This window comes from Nomascus leucogenys, chromosome 13, assembly GCF_006542625.1.
Source record: "Nomascus leucogenys isolate Asia chromosome 13, Asia_NLE_v1, whole genome shotgun sequence".
Lineage (NCBI taxonomy): Eukaryota > Metazoa > Chordata > Mammalia > Primates > Hylobatidae > Nomascus > Nomascus leucogenys.
Window position 1 is genome coordinate 31,195,329 of NC_044393.1, and position 14,475 is coordinate 31,209,803.

Below are 14,475 nucleotides of genomic sequence, written 5' to 3' on the forward strand. Positions count from 1 at the left end.
ATTTATTTATTTATTTATTTATTTATTTATTTATTTATTTATTTTTGAGATGGAGTGTTGCCCTGTCGCCCAGGTTGGAGTGCAGTGGTGCAGTCTCGGCTCACTGCAACCTCCATCTCCCAGGTTCAAGCAGTTCTCCTGCCTCAGCCTCCCAAGTAGCTGGGATTATAGGTGTGTGCCACCACACTCGGCTAATTTTTTGTTTCTTTAGTCAAGACGGGGTTTCACCATGTTAGCTAGGCTGGTCTCAAACTCCTGACCGCAGGTGATCTGCCCGCCTTGGCCTCCCAAAGTGCTGGGATTACAGGCGTGAGCCACCACGGCAGGCCATTTTTGAATTTTTAGTAGAGACGGGGTTTCGCCAAGTTGGCCAGGCTGGTCTCAAACTCCTGACCTCTGGTTATCCCCCCACCTCAACCTCCCAAAGTGCTGGGATTACAGGCGTGAGCCACCGCACCTGGCCTGTTTTTTTGTTGTTGTTTTTTGAACTGAACAATGTATCCTGACTATTTTCTCCCTTCAATACGAACAGATCTACTGCGTTCTTTTTTTTTGAGATGAAGTCTCACTCTGTCGCCCAGGCTGGAGTGCAGTGGCACGATCTCGGCTCACTGCAAGCTCCACCTCCCGGGTTCACGCCATTCTCCTGCCTCAGCCTCCCGAGTAGCTGGGACTACAGGCACCCCCTACCAAGACTGGCTAATTTTTTTATATTTTTAGTAGAGGGTTTCGAGACGGGGTTTCACCGTTTTAGCCAGGGTGGTCTAGATCTCATGACCTCGTGATCCGCCCGTCTCGGCTTCCCAAAGTGCTGGGATTACAGGCTTGAGCCACCGCGCCAGGCCCCTTTTTTCTTTTTAAGTTTAAATGTATTATTATGATTTGTAGAGATGGACTCTCACTATGCTGCCTGAACATAATGCTTGTCTCCTGGGCTCAAGCGGTCCTCCTGCCTCAGCCTCCCAAAGTGCTGGCATTACAGGCATGAGCCACTGTGACTTGCCAAAATAATTACTTTTTGGAACATACCTAAAGGATATACTTCATGGAATGGAATTACTAGGTCGAGGGGTATAATCATTTAAAAATTTGATGCCGGTTGGCTGTGGTCGGTCATACCTATAATCCCAGTTCTTAGGGAGGGTGAGGCAGGAGGATTGCTTGAGCCCAGGAGTTCCAGATGAGCTGGGGCAACATTGTGAGACCCTGTCTCTACAAAATATAAAAAAATTAGCCCAGTGTGGATGTGGTGGTGTGTGCCTGTAATCTCAGCTACTCAGGAGACTGAGGTGGGAGGATTGCTTTGAACCCAAGAGGTTGGAGGCTCCAGTGAGTCGTGATTGCGCCACTGCACTCCAGTCTGGGCGACAGAGCCAGATTCTGCCTCAAAAAAAATACAAGTTAGATGCACATTGTGAAATTACCCTCTAGAAAGGTCACCCCAGTGTATCCTATCATCAGTCATGCAGGAACCTGTCTGCTTCCTTGTACTTTCACCAGCACCGGTGTCCTAGTCAAACTTTTGGGTTTGCAGATCTGATAAGTGAAAAATAGTATCTTCTGGTTTTACTGATTTGCATTTCTCTAGTCTGGAATGACCTTGTGCATCTCTTCCTAAGTTTACTGGGGAGAATCCTTAAGATTTTGAGATGCATGCATAGATAGCCATGGGTGGGTGAGCATTCCAGAGGGAGGCACCTATGCAATTGCAAAGGCAAAGCATGGGGGGAGTGTTTAGGAAAGATTTATTCAGCAAATACTTACTGTGCACTTACAATATTTAAGTTGCTGTGAAGCTGCAATGCCATATAAGGAAGCTTCTCTTCTAAGACATGTTTGTGTTCCTTATCAGAGTTGAAAATTCTAGGTGGCCCCAGGGAGCCTCACAAGTTGAGAATCTGGGTAGGTCCCTTTCTTGTTGGGAATGTCATGGTTTCTTGGCAGGGCTTTGGAGGATAAGGAGGGCTTGGGAAGAGAGAGATAGGGATGAGGGATCAGTAAGACATTCTTGCATTGTCGCTTAGGCTGGATTGCAGTGGCGCAATCATAGTTTGCTGCAGCCTCAAGCTCCTGGGCTCAAGCAATCCTTCCACCTCAGCCTCCAGAGTAGCTAGAACTACAGGTGCATACCACCACGCCTGACTAATTTTTTATTTTTTGAGCTAGGATCTTGTTCTGTCACGCAGGCTGGAGTTCAGTGGTGTGATCATAACTCACTGCAGCTTGGAATGCCTGGGCTGAAGCAATCCTCCTGCCTCAGCCTCCTGAGTAGCTAGGACTACAGGAGCATGCCACCTTGCCTGCCTAATTTTAAAATTTTTTTATGCAGATTGCCCAAGCTGGTCTCGAACTGCTTGCCTCAAGCAATCCTCTCACCTTGGCCTCCCAGAGTGCTGGGATTACAGGCATGAGCCACCACACCCAGTTTCATTTTCTTTTAAAATAGAATACATTTTTGAATAAAACAATACAGAGGCCTGACAGATGTGTAGAGTTTAATGTGTCATAGCAGAAGGGATAAGTGCATTTAACATACTACACATACAACTTTGGGGGTTTTAAGCTGAAGTATCTGCCTATAATCTTTTTTTTATATATTGCTTCTAGAAGGTGGATCAAATGGTATAGTGACTCTACTTATGGCTCTAACTGTACCTACCATTTGTTTAGCGTCCAGCTTCGCTCTGTGCTAGAGGCTCTGCATGTGTTTCTGTTAGTATTGGAAACTGTGTATTCTTACCTTTATTTTCCTCGTGGGGACTGGGACACAGATGCTAAATGGCTTGACCAAATTCACAAGAGTAGTCAACGGAGAACACTGATTGAACTGGGTCTTTTAAACCCTGGCATCCTGGTTTTCCCCACTATGCCATACACAGTGGGCTTTTTGTTGTTGTTGTTGTTGTTGTTTTTTGAAACGGAGTCTCACTCTGTCACCCAGGCTGGAGTGCAGTGGCACGATCTCCGCTCACTGCAACCTCCGCCTCCCAGGTTCAAGCAATTCTTCTGCCTCAGCCTCCTGAGTAGCTGGGATTACAGGCACGAACCACCACGCCTGGCTAATTTTTGTATTCTTAGTAGAGACGAGGTTTCACCATGTTGGCCAGGCTGGTCTTGAACTCCCGACCTCAAATGATCCGCCAACCTCGGCCTCTCAAAGTGCTGAGATTACATGCGTGAGCCACCGCGTCCAGCCCATACACCCTGTTCACAGGGAGGGACATGAGAAAGTAATGATCTGTGTCTCAGTCAGCTCAGGCTGCCATAACAAAATACCTGGGCAGCTGGTATTTTGTTAAGGCAAAATATCATAGACTGGTTGGCTCCAACAGCAGACATTTCTTTCTTTCTTTTCCTTCCTTCCTTCCTTCCTTCCTTCCTTCCTTCCTTCCTTCCTTCCTTCCTTCCTTCCTTTTTTTTGAGACAGAGTCTCGATCTGTCATCCAGGCTGGTGTGCAGTGGCATGATCACAGCTCACTGCAACCCCTGCCTCCTGGGTTCAAGTGAGTCTCCTGCCACAGCCTCCCGAGTAGCTGGGATTACAAGTACACGTCACCACGCCCGGCTAATTTTTTTTGTTTTTTGTTTTAGTAGAGACGGGGTTTCACTATGCTGGTCAGGCTGGTCTCAAACTCCTGACCTCGTGATCTGCTCACTTCAGCCTCCCAAAGTGCTGGGATTACAGGCGTGAGCCACTATGCCCAGCCCAGACATTTATTTCTAACAGTTCTGCTTGCTCGGAAGTACAAGATCAAGTGCTAGCCAGTGTGATTCCTAGCTTGTAGATGACTCCCTCCTTCCTTTTTTTTTTTTTTAAGAGATGGGGTCTTGCTATGTTGCCCAGGCAGATTTCAAACTCACAGCCTCAAGCAATCCTCCCATCTTGGCCTCCCAAAATGCTGGGATTACAAGCATGAGCCACTGCACCTGGCCTCTTCCTCTTCTTATAAGGGCCCCAGCCCTAGGCTGGGTGCGGTGGGTCATACCTATAATCCCAGCACTTTGGGAGGCCGAGGCAGGTGGATCACTTGAGGTGAAGAGTTCGAGACCAGCCTGGCCAATATGGTGACACCCGTCTCTACTAAAAATACAAAAATTATCCAGGTGTGGTGGAGCACCTGTAATCCCAGCTGCTCGGGAGGCTGAGGCAGGAGAATTGCTTGAACTTGGGAGGTGGAGGTTGCAGTGAGCCAACATCACACCACTGCACTCCAGCCTGGGCAACAGAGTGAGACTCCATCTAAAAAAATAAAATAAAATAAGGGCCCCCAGCCCTATGGGGCTACGGTCTCACTCTTATGACCTCATTTAACCTTTATCATCTAACAGGCCCTGTCTTCAAATATTGTCACAACGGAAGTTAGGGCTTCAATATATGAATTTTGGGGAGACACAAACATTCAGTTCCTAACAACACATTACCAGTAAAGAGAAAAGATTAAGACACACAAAACTGTAAGCGTCTGTTCTAGGTGCATAATAAAGTGTTACAATTTATTGTTATCTTACACAAGTAATGAGATATTTATGGGTGGGGGGAACCCAAGAAAATATGAGGCCAGGTGCATGGCTTATGCCTGTAATTCCAGCACTTTGGGAGGCTAACATGGGTAGATCACTTGAGCCCAGGAGTTTGAGACCATCCTGGGCAACAAAGTGAGACCCTGTCTCTACATTAAAAAAAAAAATTAGCCGGGTATGGTGGCATGTGCCTGTAGTCCCAGCTACTCTGGAGGCTGAGGTGGGAGGATTGCTTGAGCCCAGGAGGCAGAGGTTACAGTGAGCCGACATTGCATCACTGCATTCCAGCCTGGGCGACAGAGAGACCCTGTCTCAGGGGAAGAAAAAAAAAAAAGAAAGAAAGAAAATATGGATAGGTAAAACAGAAGAAAATAAAAATCCTACAAAGTGGTAACTGCTTTTAATTTTCTGACGATTTTCCCTTTGTGCGTGCGTGTGTGTGTGTGTGTGTGTGTGTGTGTGTGTCTGTGTCCTAGAGATATATGTGTGCATCTGAGTGCGTATGCTTACGATCTCTCGATACATGTCTGCTAAGTATCCCAATAAACGTGTTTTTCAGATGATGTAGTGACACAGGTATATTGACACTGGTCGTGGGTATTGTGAACATTTGTAACTGTAGGATGATCAGAACAGGCATAGCACCTGGCTGTTACTGTTCTTCCCTCTCAAGGCTCTGCAGTTGCCTGGGGTGGGGCAGGCTGACCCAGGAGTAGAAATTGTACTGAGGTTCTGTGTTGTTTTCTTCACAGCAGTTCTCAGCCCTGACAGAGGTGCTTTTCCACTTCCTAACTGAGCCAAAAGAGGTAAATAAAACATTCTGTGTTAGGGAGAGTGGGTCCGTGGTCCCTGAGATGCTTAGAAAGTGAAGGCCCGGGTTTTCACTTTTCTCTCTCTGCAGGTGGAAAGGTTTCTGGCTCAGCTCTCTGAATTTGCCACCACCAATCAGATGAGTCTTGGCTCCCTCAGAAGCATCGTGAAAAGCCTCCTTGTGGTTCCAAATGGTGAGTAACCTCTCTTAGCAGCTGTGGCCAGAGACATTAACTTGAACATTCCTTTAGTCCATGGAATCACTGAAGCATGCTCCATGGACCAAGCCAGAGCATTCGGTAATGAGCCAGATGTGGGTGGGACTCTGTCTCCAGAGGGAGCCCACGTAACAGGTGAACATAGTATAGTGGAATAGTAGTGTGCTGTGGTGCAGCACAGCTCAAAAGTTCAGTCTGCATCTTGAGTTATGTCCCCAGAATGTCCTCTTGTCCTCTCTATAATAAGGACAGAAATTGAGAATAAGCATTTGGAAGCTTTTATAGCAATTTGACAATGTCCCTTGAATCTAATACTTTTTTTTTTCTTTTTGAGACAGAGTCTCTCTCTGTCGCCAGGCTGAGGTGCAGTGGCACAATCTTGGCTCACTGTAACCTCTGCCATCCGAGTTCAAGTGATTCTCCTACTCAGCCTCCCGAGTAGCTGGGATTACAGGCATGCGCCACCATGCCCAGCTAATTTTTTTATTTTTAGTAGAGACCGTGTTGGCCAGGATGGTCATGATCCCTTGACCTCATGATCTGCCCACCTCGGCCTCCCATAGTGCTGGGATTACAAGCGTGAGCCACTGCGCCCAGCCCAAATCTAATAATTTTTTTAAATGGAGCATTTTTTTTTTGACAGGGTCTTGCTCTGTTGCCCAAGCTGGAATACAGTGGTACAGTCATAGCTCATTTCAGCCTCAAACTCCTAGGCTCAAGTGATCCTCCTGCCTCAACCCCCCAAGTAGCTGGGACCACAGGTGTGCACCACCCTGCCTGGCTAATGTTTTTTGTGTGTAGAAATAGAGTCTCTCTGTTACCCAGGCTAGTCTCAAACTCCTAGCTTCAGCTGTCCTCTTGCCTTGGCCTCCCAAAGTGCTGGGATTGTAGGTATAAGCCACCATGCCCAGCATCAGTTCAAGTGTATTAGAAGTTGGGGGTTTAATTTGTTTGCTTCTGTTCAGCACCTTCCTATATCTTAGTAAAAGTTCTTTCCTTTGCCCTGTACTGTGCTCCTGAGGTTCTGGGGGCTTGAACTAGAACATTCCAGAGATTTTCAACTGTGAAATTTTCTGAGCCTCATGTTTTTGTGATTCTTGCCTTCTTTGCTGTCATGACTTGATAAGAATTTGAGGGTTTTTTTGTTTTGTTTTGCTTTTGAGACGGAGTTTCAATCTTTTTGCCCAGGCTGGAGTGCAATGGTGTTGTCTTGGCTCACCGCAACCTCCGCTTCCTGGGTTCAAGTGATTCTCCTGCCTCAGCCTCCCAAGTAGCTGGGATTACAGGTGCCCGCCACCACACCCAGCTAATTTTTTGTATTTTTAGTAGAGACAGGGTTTCACCATGTTGGACAGGCTGGTCTCAAACTCCTGACCTTAGGTGATCCACCCACCTCAGCCTCCCAAAGTGTTAGGATTACAGGAGTGAGTCCCTGTGTCTGGCCTTGAAGTCTGTTGTTTGTTTTTTTGAAACAGAGTCTCACTCTGTCGCCTAGGCTGGAGTGCAGTGCGGAATCTTGGCTCATTGCAACCTCCGCCTCCCAGGTTCAAGCGATTCTCCTGCCTCAGCCTCCTGAGTAGCTGGGATTACAGGCACAGGCAAGCGCCACCATGCCTGGATAATTTTTGTATTTTTAGTAGAGATGGGGTTTCACTATGTTGGCCAGGCTGGTCTTGAACTCCTGACCTCATGATCCACCCGCCTCGGCTCCCCAAAGTGCTGGATTACAGACATGAGCCACTGTACTCAGCCAAAGTCTTTTTTTTTTTTTTTTTTGAGACGGAGTCTCGCTCTGTCGCCCAGGCTGGAGTGCAGTGGCGCAATCTCGGCTCACCGCAACTTCTGCCTCCCGGGTTCACGCCATTCTCCTGCCTCAGCCTCTCCTAGTAGCTGGGACTACAGGCGCCCGCCACCACGCCCGGCTAATTTTTTGTATTTTTAGTAGAGACGGGGTTTCACCATGGTCTCGATCTCCTGACCTCGTGATCCGCCCGCCTCGGCCTCCCAAAGTGCTGGGATTACAAGCGTGAGCCACCGCGCCCGGCCAGCCGAAGTCTTTTTATATAGGAATACATTTTTTTTTTTTTTTGAGACAGGCTTTTGCTCTGTTGCTAACACTGGAGTGCAGTGGCATGATCTCAGCTTACTGCAACCTCCGCCTCCTGGGCTTAAGTGATCCTCCCACATCAGCCTCTGGAGTAGCTGGGACTACAGGCATGCACCACCACCTGCTATTTTTTTTTTTTTTTTTTTTTTTTTTTTTTTTTTTTTTTTTTTTTTTTTTCACGCCTGGCTATTTTTTGTATTATTATTATTATTTGTAGAGATGGGGTTTTGCCATGCTGGCCAGGCTGGTTTCAAATTCCTGAGCTCAAGGGATCTGCCCTCCTCAGCCTCCCAAAGTGTTAGGATTACAGGTGTGAGCCATTGCACCAGCAGGAATAAATTTTCATTTTAAACTTTCAAAAACAGTACAGAGTGGCCAGGTGTGGTGGCTCAACGCCTGTAATCCCAGCACTTTGGGAAGCCAAGACGGGCGGATCATGAGGTCAGGAGATCGAGACCATCTTGGCTAACACGGTGAAACCCCGTCTCTACTAAAAATACAAAAAATTAGCTGGGCGTGGTGGTGGGCGCCTGTAGTCCCAGCTACTCAGGAGGCTGAGGCAGGAGAATGGCGTGATCTCGGGAGGCGGAGCTTGCAGTGAGCTGAGATCGCGCCACTGCACTCCAGCCTGGGCGACAGTGAGACTCCGTCTCAAAAAAAAAAAAAAGGCAGTATAGTGCTATAGAGAGTCAAAAGTAAAAATCCTCTTTTACTCTCCTCCTACTTTTGTCCCTAGGGATAATCACAATATAATTTTGGACTATGGCCTTTTATATTTTTATGTACACTAATGAACGTATTCATGTAGCTTTGTTTTTCATAAATGGTAGCAAACCGTAAAAAGTGTCCTGGAACTCACATTTTTTCGTCATACCTGGTATATCATGGAGCTCTTTCCATATCACCTTCATTCTTTAGATGGACGTAATATCCCATAGACTGAATATATCTCCTTTTAGTTAATCTATATCCTGTTGTTGGATATTTCTGTTGTTCCCATATCTCACCCTTACAAACAATGCCACAGTGAACATCCTTACAACCACTTCTTACTCACAAATATGAGTATTTTGAGACCAGCCTGACCAACATGGTGCCTAAAGTGCAGAACCACAAGTCTTTATTATTATTATTATTTATTTCTTTTTGAGATGGAGTCTCGCTCTGTCACGCAGTCACAGTCTTGCCCTGTCTGTGCAGCGGCGTGATCTCAGCTCACTGCAAGCTCTGCCTACGAGGTTCACACCGTTCTGCCTCAGCCTCCCGAGTAGCTGGGACTGCAGGTACCCACAACCACGCCCAGCTAATTTTTTATATTTTTTAGTAGAGATGGGGTTTCACTGTGTTAGCCAGGATGGTCTCAATCTCTTGACCTCATGATCCACCTTCCTCAGCCTCCCAAAGTGCTCAGATTACAGGTGTGAGCCACTGCACCCGGCCAAGTCTTTTTTTTTTTTTTTTCTGAGTCTCACTCTGTCAGCCAGGCTGGAGTGCAGTGGCGCGATCTCTGCTCACTGCAACCTCCACCTCCCGGGTTCAAGTGATTCTTCTGACTCAGCCTTCTGAGTAGCTGGGATTACAGGCGCCCACCACCATGCCTGGCTAATTTTTGTATTTCTAGTAGAGACCAAGTTTCACCATGTTGGCCAGGCTGGTCTTGAACTCCTGACCTCAGTTGATCTGCCGGCCACGCCTCCCACAGTGCTGGGATTACAGGCATGAGCCATCACACCCGGCCAGAACCATAAGTCATTATTCTCGTTCTCTGGCCTTCATCTTTGGAAATGGGTTTATCTGAGGGCTGAGACCTGTCTACCAAACACCTGTTATGGGCACTAATTTTCAGGAGACCTCTGTCTAGTGTCTCTGCCCCCAGTCTTCCCTGTCTTCCTCACCCCACCACACTGTATCCTTTTTTTTTTTTCGAGACAGAGTTTTGCTCTTGTCACCCAGGCTGGAGTACAGTGGCAAGATCTCGGCTCACTGCAAACTCCGTCGACAAGGTTCAAGCAACTCTCCTTCCTCAGCCTCCCGAGTAGCTGGAACTACAGGCATGCACCACCACACCTGGCTAATTTTTTGTAGTTGTATTTTTATTTTTATTATTTATTATTTCTTTTCTTTCTTTTTTTTTTTTTTTGAGATGGATTCTCACTCCGTTGCCCAGGCTGGAGTGCAGTGATGTGATCTCGGCTCACTGCAACCTCCACCTCCTGGGTTCAAGCGATTCTCCTGCCTCAGCCTCCCAAATAGCTGGGACTACAGATGCATGCCACCACACTCAGCTAATTTTTTTTTTTTTTTTTTTTTTTGAGACAACGTCTTGCTCTGTCTCCCAGGCTGGAGTGCAGTGGCATGATTTCGGCTCACTGCAAACCTCCATCTCCCGGGTTCAAGCAATTCTCCTGCCTTAGCCTCCCGAGTAGCTGGCATTACAGGCGCCCACCACCACGCCTGCCTAATTGTTTTTTATTTTTTGTATTTTTAGTAGAGATGATGTTTCTCCATGTTGGTCAGGCTGGTCTCGAACTCCTGACCTCAGGTGATCAGCCTGCCTTGACCTCCCAAAGTGCTGGGATTACAGGTGTGAGCCACTGTGCCCAGCTAATTTTTTTTTTTTTTGGAGACGGAGTCTCGCTTTGTCACCCAGGCTGGAGTGCAGTGGCGCAATCTTGGCTCACTGCAAGCTCCGCCTCCCGGGTTCACGCCATTCTCCTGCCTCAGCCTCTCCGAGTAGCTGGGACTACAGGCGCCCGCCACCACGCCCGGCTAATTTTTTGTATTTTTAGTAGAGACGGGGTTTCACCGTGGTCTCAGTCTCCTGACCTCGTGATCCGCCCGCCTCGGCCTCCCAAAGTGCTGGGATTACAAGCATGAGCCACTGCGCCCGGCTAATTTTTTATTTTTAGTAGAGATGGAGTTTCGCCATGTTGGCCAGGCTGGTCTTGAACTTTTGACCCCAAGTGATCCGCCCACCTCAGCCTCCCAAAGTGCTGGGATTATAGGCATGAGCCGCCCTGCCCAGCAATTTTTTGTACTTTTAGTAGAGATGGGGTTTCACCATGTTGGCCTGGCTGGTCTCGAACTCCTGACCTCAGGTGATCCGCCTGCCTTGACCTCCCAAAGTCCTGAGATTATGGATGTGAGCCACTGTGCCCGGCCTATTATTTTAAAAATAAATAGAGTCAGGATCTTCCTATGTTGCCCAGGCTGGTCTCCAGCGATCCTGGGCCCAAGCGATCCTCCTGCCTTGGAGTCTGAAAGTGCTGGGATTACAGGCATGAGCCACCGCACCTGGCCCCCCACTGTGTCCTGGTAGATTGCCTTCAGCCTTGAGCTCCAGTCCTGTGCTGCCTCAGAAAGCCTTCCCAAATCACTTGAATTCACAGTGACCTCCCCTTCTAGCATCTGAGATATGTTTTTTATCTGTAACTATCATTTTGGTCAGTACTAATTTACAGGTTTCTATTGTTCCTGCTGTTTTGTTTGTATCTGATGTATCTGTCTCATGGCTCTAATAGATAGTTCCTCAAACTCAGGGGCGAGTCTTGTTCTTTCCTAAGCCATGGTTAGAAGCAAGGTAATGGCATAAAGCAGGTGCTCAGTACGTGTAGAGCGAATTGAATAGAATTTAGGAGATGCTGTGACCCTCCCAAGGGACGTTGAGTCTATATTTTCCTTCTTTTTATTTATTTATTTATTTTAGGACAAGGTCTCACCCAGACTGATCATCATAGCTCACTGCAACCTCCACCTCCAGGGCTTAAGTGATTCTTCTGCTTTAGCCTCCTGAGTAGCTGGGGACTACGGTGCACCAACACACCTGGCTAATTTTTGTATTTTTTGTAGAGACGACGTTTTACCATGTTGCCCTGGCTGGTCTTGATTCTTGGGCTCAAGCGATCTGTCTGCCTTGGCCTCCCAAAATGCTGGGATTACAGGCATGAACCACCATGCCCAGCCTAGTCTATATTTTTCTTTCTTTTTCTGAGACAGAGTTTCACTCTTGTCTTCCAGGCTGGAGTGCAATGGCTCGATCTCGGCTCACTGCAATCTCTACTTCCCAGGTTCAAGTGATTCTCCTGCCTCAGCTTCCTGAGAAGCTGGGATTACAGGCATGTGCCACCATGCCCAGCTACTTTTTGTATTTTTAGTACAGACAGGGTTTCACCATGTTGGCCAGGCTGGTCTCGAACTCCTGATCTCAGGTGATCTGCCCACCTCAGCCTCCCAAAGTGCTGGGATTACCGGTGTGAGCCACTGTTCCCGGCCTATAGCAGATCATTTTCTATAGATACAGAGAAAATTGAGGAACTCAGCATACCAGTGAAGAGATGGGCTTTTCAGGCTCACTCTGATTTGAGTTTTGGTCCCATCACTGAATGTAGCCATTTGGTTCTGGACAAATCAGCCTTGTAGAACCTCAGTTTCTTATCTGAAAAGTAGAATAATAATAGCAGCTTATTTCGGTGTTAGGAATGAATAGATGAATGCCTGTAGAGTACTTAACACAGTGCTTGCTCAACTGTAACCTTTGTTTTGTTGAGGCTTTTGTTGAGCCAGGGTCTTGCTATGTTGCCCAGGCTGGTCTGGAAGTCCTTGGCTGAAATGATTCTCCTGTCTTAACCTCCCAAGTAGCTGGGAGTATAGGCATGTTACTGTGCCCGGCTGTTATGGCCTTTATTTATTGATAGAGCAGCTAGTGTTCAGTCCTATTCCTTTATGTCAAATTATGGGATAAAACTTTTACCTAATAATGCGTATGTGAATGTATGTCTGGGCTAGTTAATGCCCCAAAGCCTTCTAAGTTTTATTATTTTATTATATATTTTTTGAGATGGAGTTTTGCTGTTGTTGCCCAGGCTGGAGTGCAAAGACGCCATCTTGGCTCACTGCAAGCTCCGCCTCCCAGGTTCAAGCAATTCTCCTGCCTCAGCCTCCCGAGTAGCTGGGATTACAGGCACCCGCCACCACACCTGGCTAATTTTTTGTATTTTTATTAGAGATGGGGTTTCACCTTGTTGGCCAGGCTGGTCTCGAACTCCTGACCTCAGGTGATCCACCCCACCTTGGCCTCCCAAAGTGCTGGGATTATAGGTGTGAGCCACTGCTCCTGGCCTTCCTGGCCCTTTCTTTTTTTTTTTTTTTTTTTTTTTTTGAGTCGGAGTCTCGCTCTGTCACCCAGGCTGGAGTGCAGTGGCGCAATCTCGGCTCACTGCAAGCTCCGCCTCCTGGGTTCACGCCATTCTCCTGCCTCAGCCTCCCGAGTAGCTGGGACTACAGGCGCCCGCCACCACGCCTGGCTAATTTTTTGTATTTTTAGTAGAGACGGGGTTTCACCGTGTTAACCAGGATGGTCTCGATCTCCTGACCTCGTGATCCACCTGCCTCGGCCTCCCAAAGTGCTGGGATTACAGGCGTGAGCCACTGCGCCCGGCCTCCTGGCCCTTTCTTATCCTTTGTCCTTGTGCATCCCTTCTTTCTATTCCCAAAGGCTGCCATCCCAGAACAGTTTCTTAGCCTTTCGTGCCTAGTTATGGCAGTTACATCTCCACCTCCATTCTCCCATCCAGACTCCAATTTACCCTGGAGCACACTTACTACAGCACAACTTATATCATGCTGCTCCTCTCAACTGTTTACCTTGTGTAATGAAGTCTGTAGGCCTCAGTTTGGCATTCAAGGCCTTTCCTAATCTAATCTGCAATGTAAGAGCCTCCAGGCCCTCATCAGTGTCCTCTTCCTTTGGCCTGGTCCTGCCTATGCAAGAAGCTCTTATTGTAGAAGTACAGTTTGTTAGAGCTGAAGTGGCCTCAAGAAACCACCAGATCAGTCTTCCTCAAATTCGTGTGTCCAGAGTCAGAAATACTCTCCCCCCAACCCCAGCCTCGGAACCCTGGAGATTCAAGCACACATTGACACATCTCAGGTTCTGAAAAGTCCTGCAGTAAAGAAACTTGCTTAACCAGTATCTGTGAAGCACAGTTAATGATGGAACTTTTTGGTTTCTTTTTTCCTTTTTGGCAGGGGGAGAGTCAAGTAAAAGCTTTGTAAAGTACTGATCTTTTTTGCCATTTTACTTTATTTTATTTATGTATTTATTTGAGACAGAGTCTCGCTCTGTTGCCCAGGCTGGAGTGCAGTGGCACAGTCTCTGCTCACTGCAACCTCCGCCTCCTGAGTTCAAGCGATTCTCCTGTCTCAGCCTCCCAAGTAGCTGGGATTACAGGCCCATGCCGTCATGCCCAGCTAATTTTTTGTATTTTATTAGAGACGGGGTTTCACTGTGTTGCCCAGGCTGGTCTGGAACTCCTGAGCTCAGGCAGTCCACCTGCCTTGGCCTCTCAAAGTGCTGATTACAGGCATGAGCCACTGCGTCCGGTCCCTTTTTATTTTATTGATTTATTTTTTCTGAGAGGCAGTCTTGCTCTGTCGCCGAGGCTCAAGTGCAGTGGCACGATCTCGGCTCACTGCAACCTCCACCTCCTGAGTTCAAGTGATTCTCCTGCCTCAGCCTCCTGAGTAGCTGGGATTACAGGCACATACTACTACGCCAGGCTTTTTTTGTTTGTTTGTTTGGTCGGTCAAGAGGGGGTTTTACCATGTTGGCCAGGGTAGTCTCAAACTCCTGACCTCAGGTGATCCACTCACCTCAGCCTCCCAAAGTGCTGAGATTACAAGCATGAGCCACTGTGCCCAGCCTTTTTTGCCATTTTTTTTTTTTTTTTGGTAGAGATGGAGTCTCGCTCTGTCACCCAGGCTGGAGTGCAGTGGCGCAATCTCGGCTCACTGCAAGCTCTGCCTCTCAGGTTCACGCCA

At 47.6% G+C, this 14,475-nt stretch overlaps 1 protein-coding gene across 4 annotated transcripts in view; it reads left to right on the forward strand.

The window, feature by feature from the left end:
* Positions 1-14,475, forward strand: part of COMMD7 (COMM domain containing 7) — a 38,986-nt gene that overhangs the window by 8,544 nt on the left and 15,967 nt on the right. For 2 of the 4 annotated variants that reach the window (XM_030826258.1, XM_030826260.1), the window contains exons 2-3: positions 5,274-5,327; positions 5,423-5,525. In XM_030826258.1, coding sequence (XP_030682118.1) covers positions 5,274-5,327; positions 5,423-5,525 — 157 coding nt within the window. The remainder of the gene's footprint in view (positions 1-5,273; positions 5,328-5,422; positions 5,526-14,475) is intronic. The other 2 variants (XM_030826259.1, XM_030826262.1) reach the window with 2 other exon arrangements.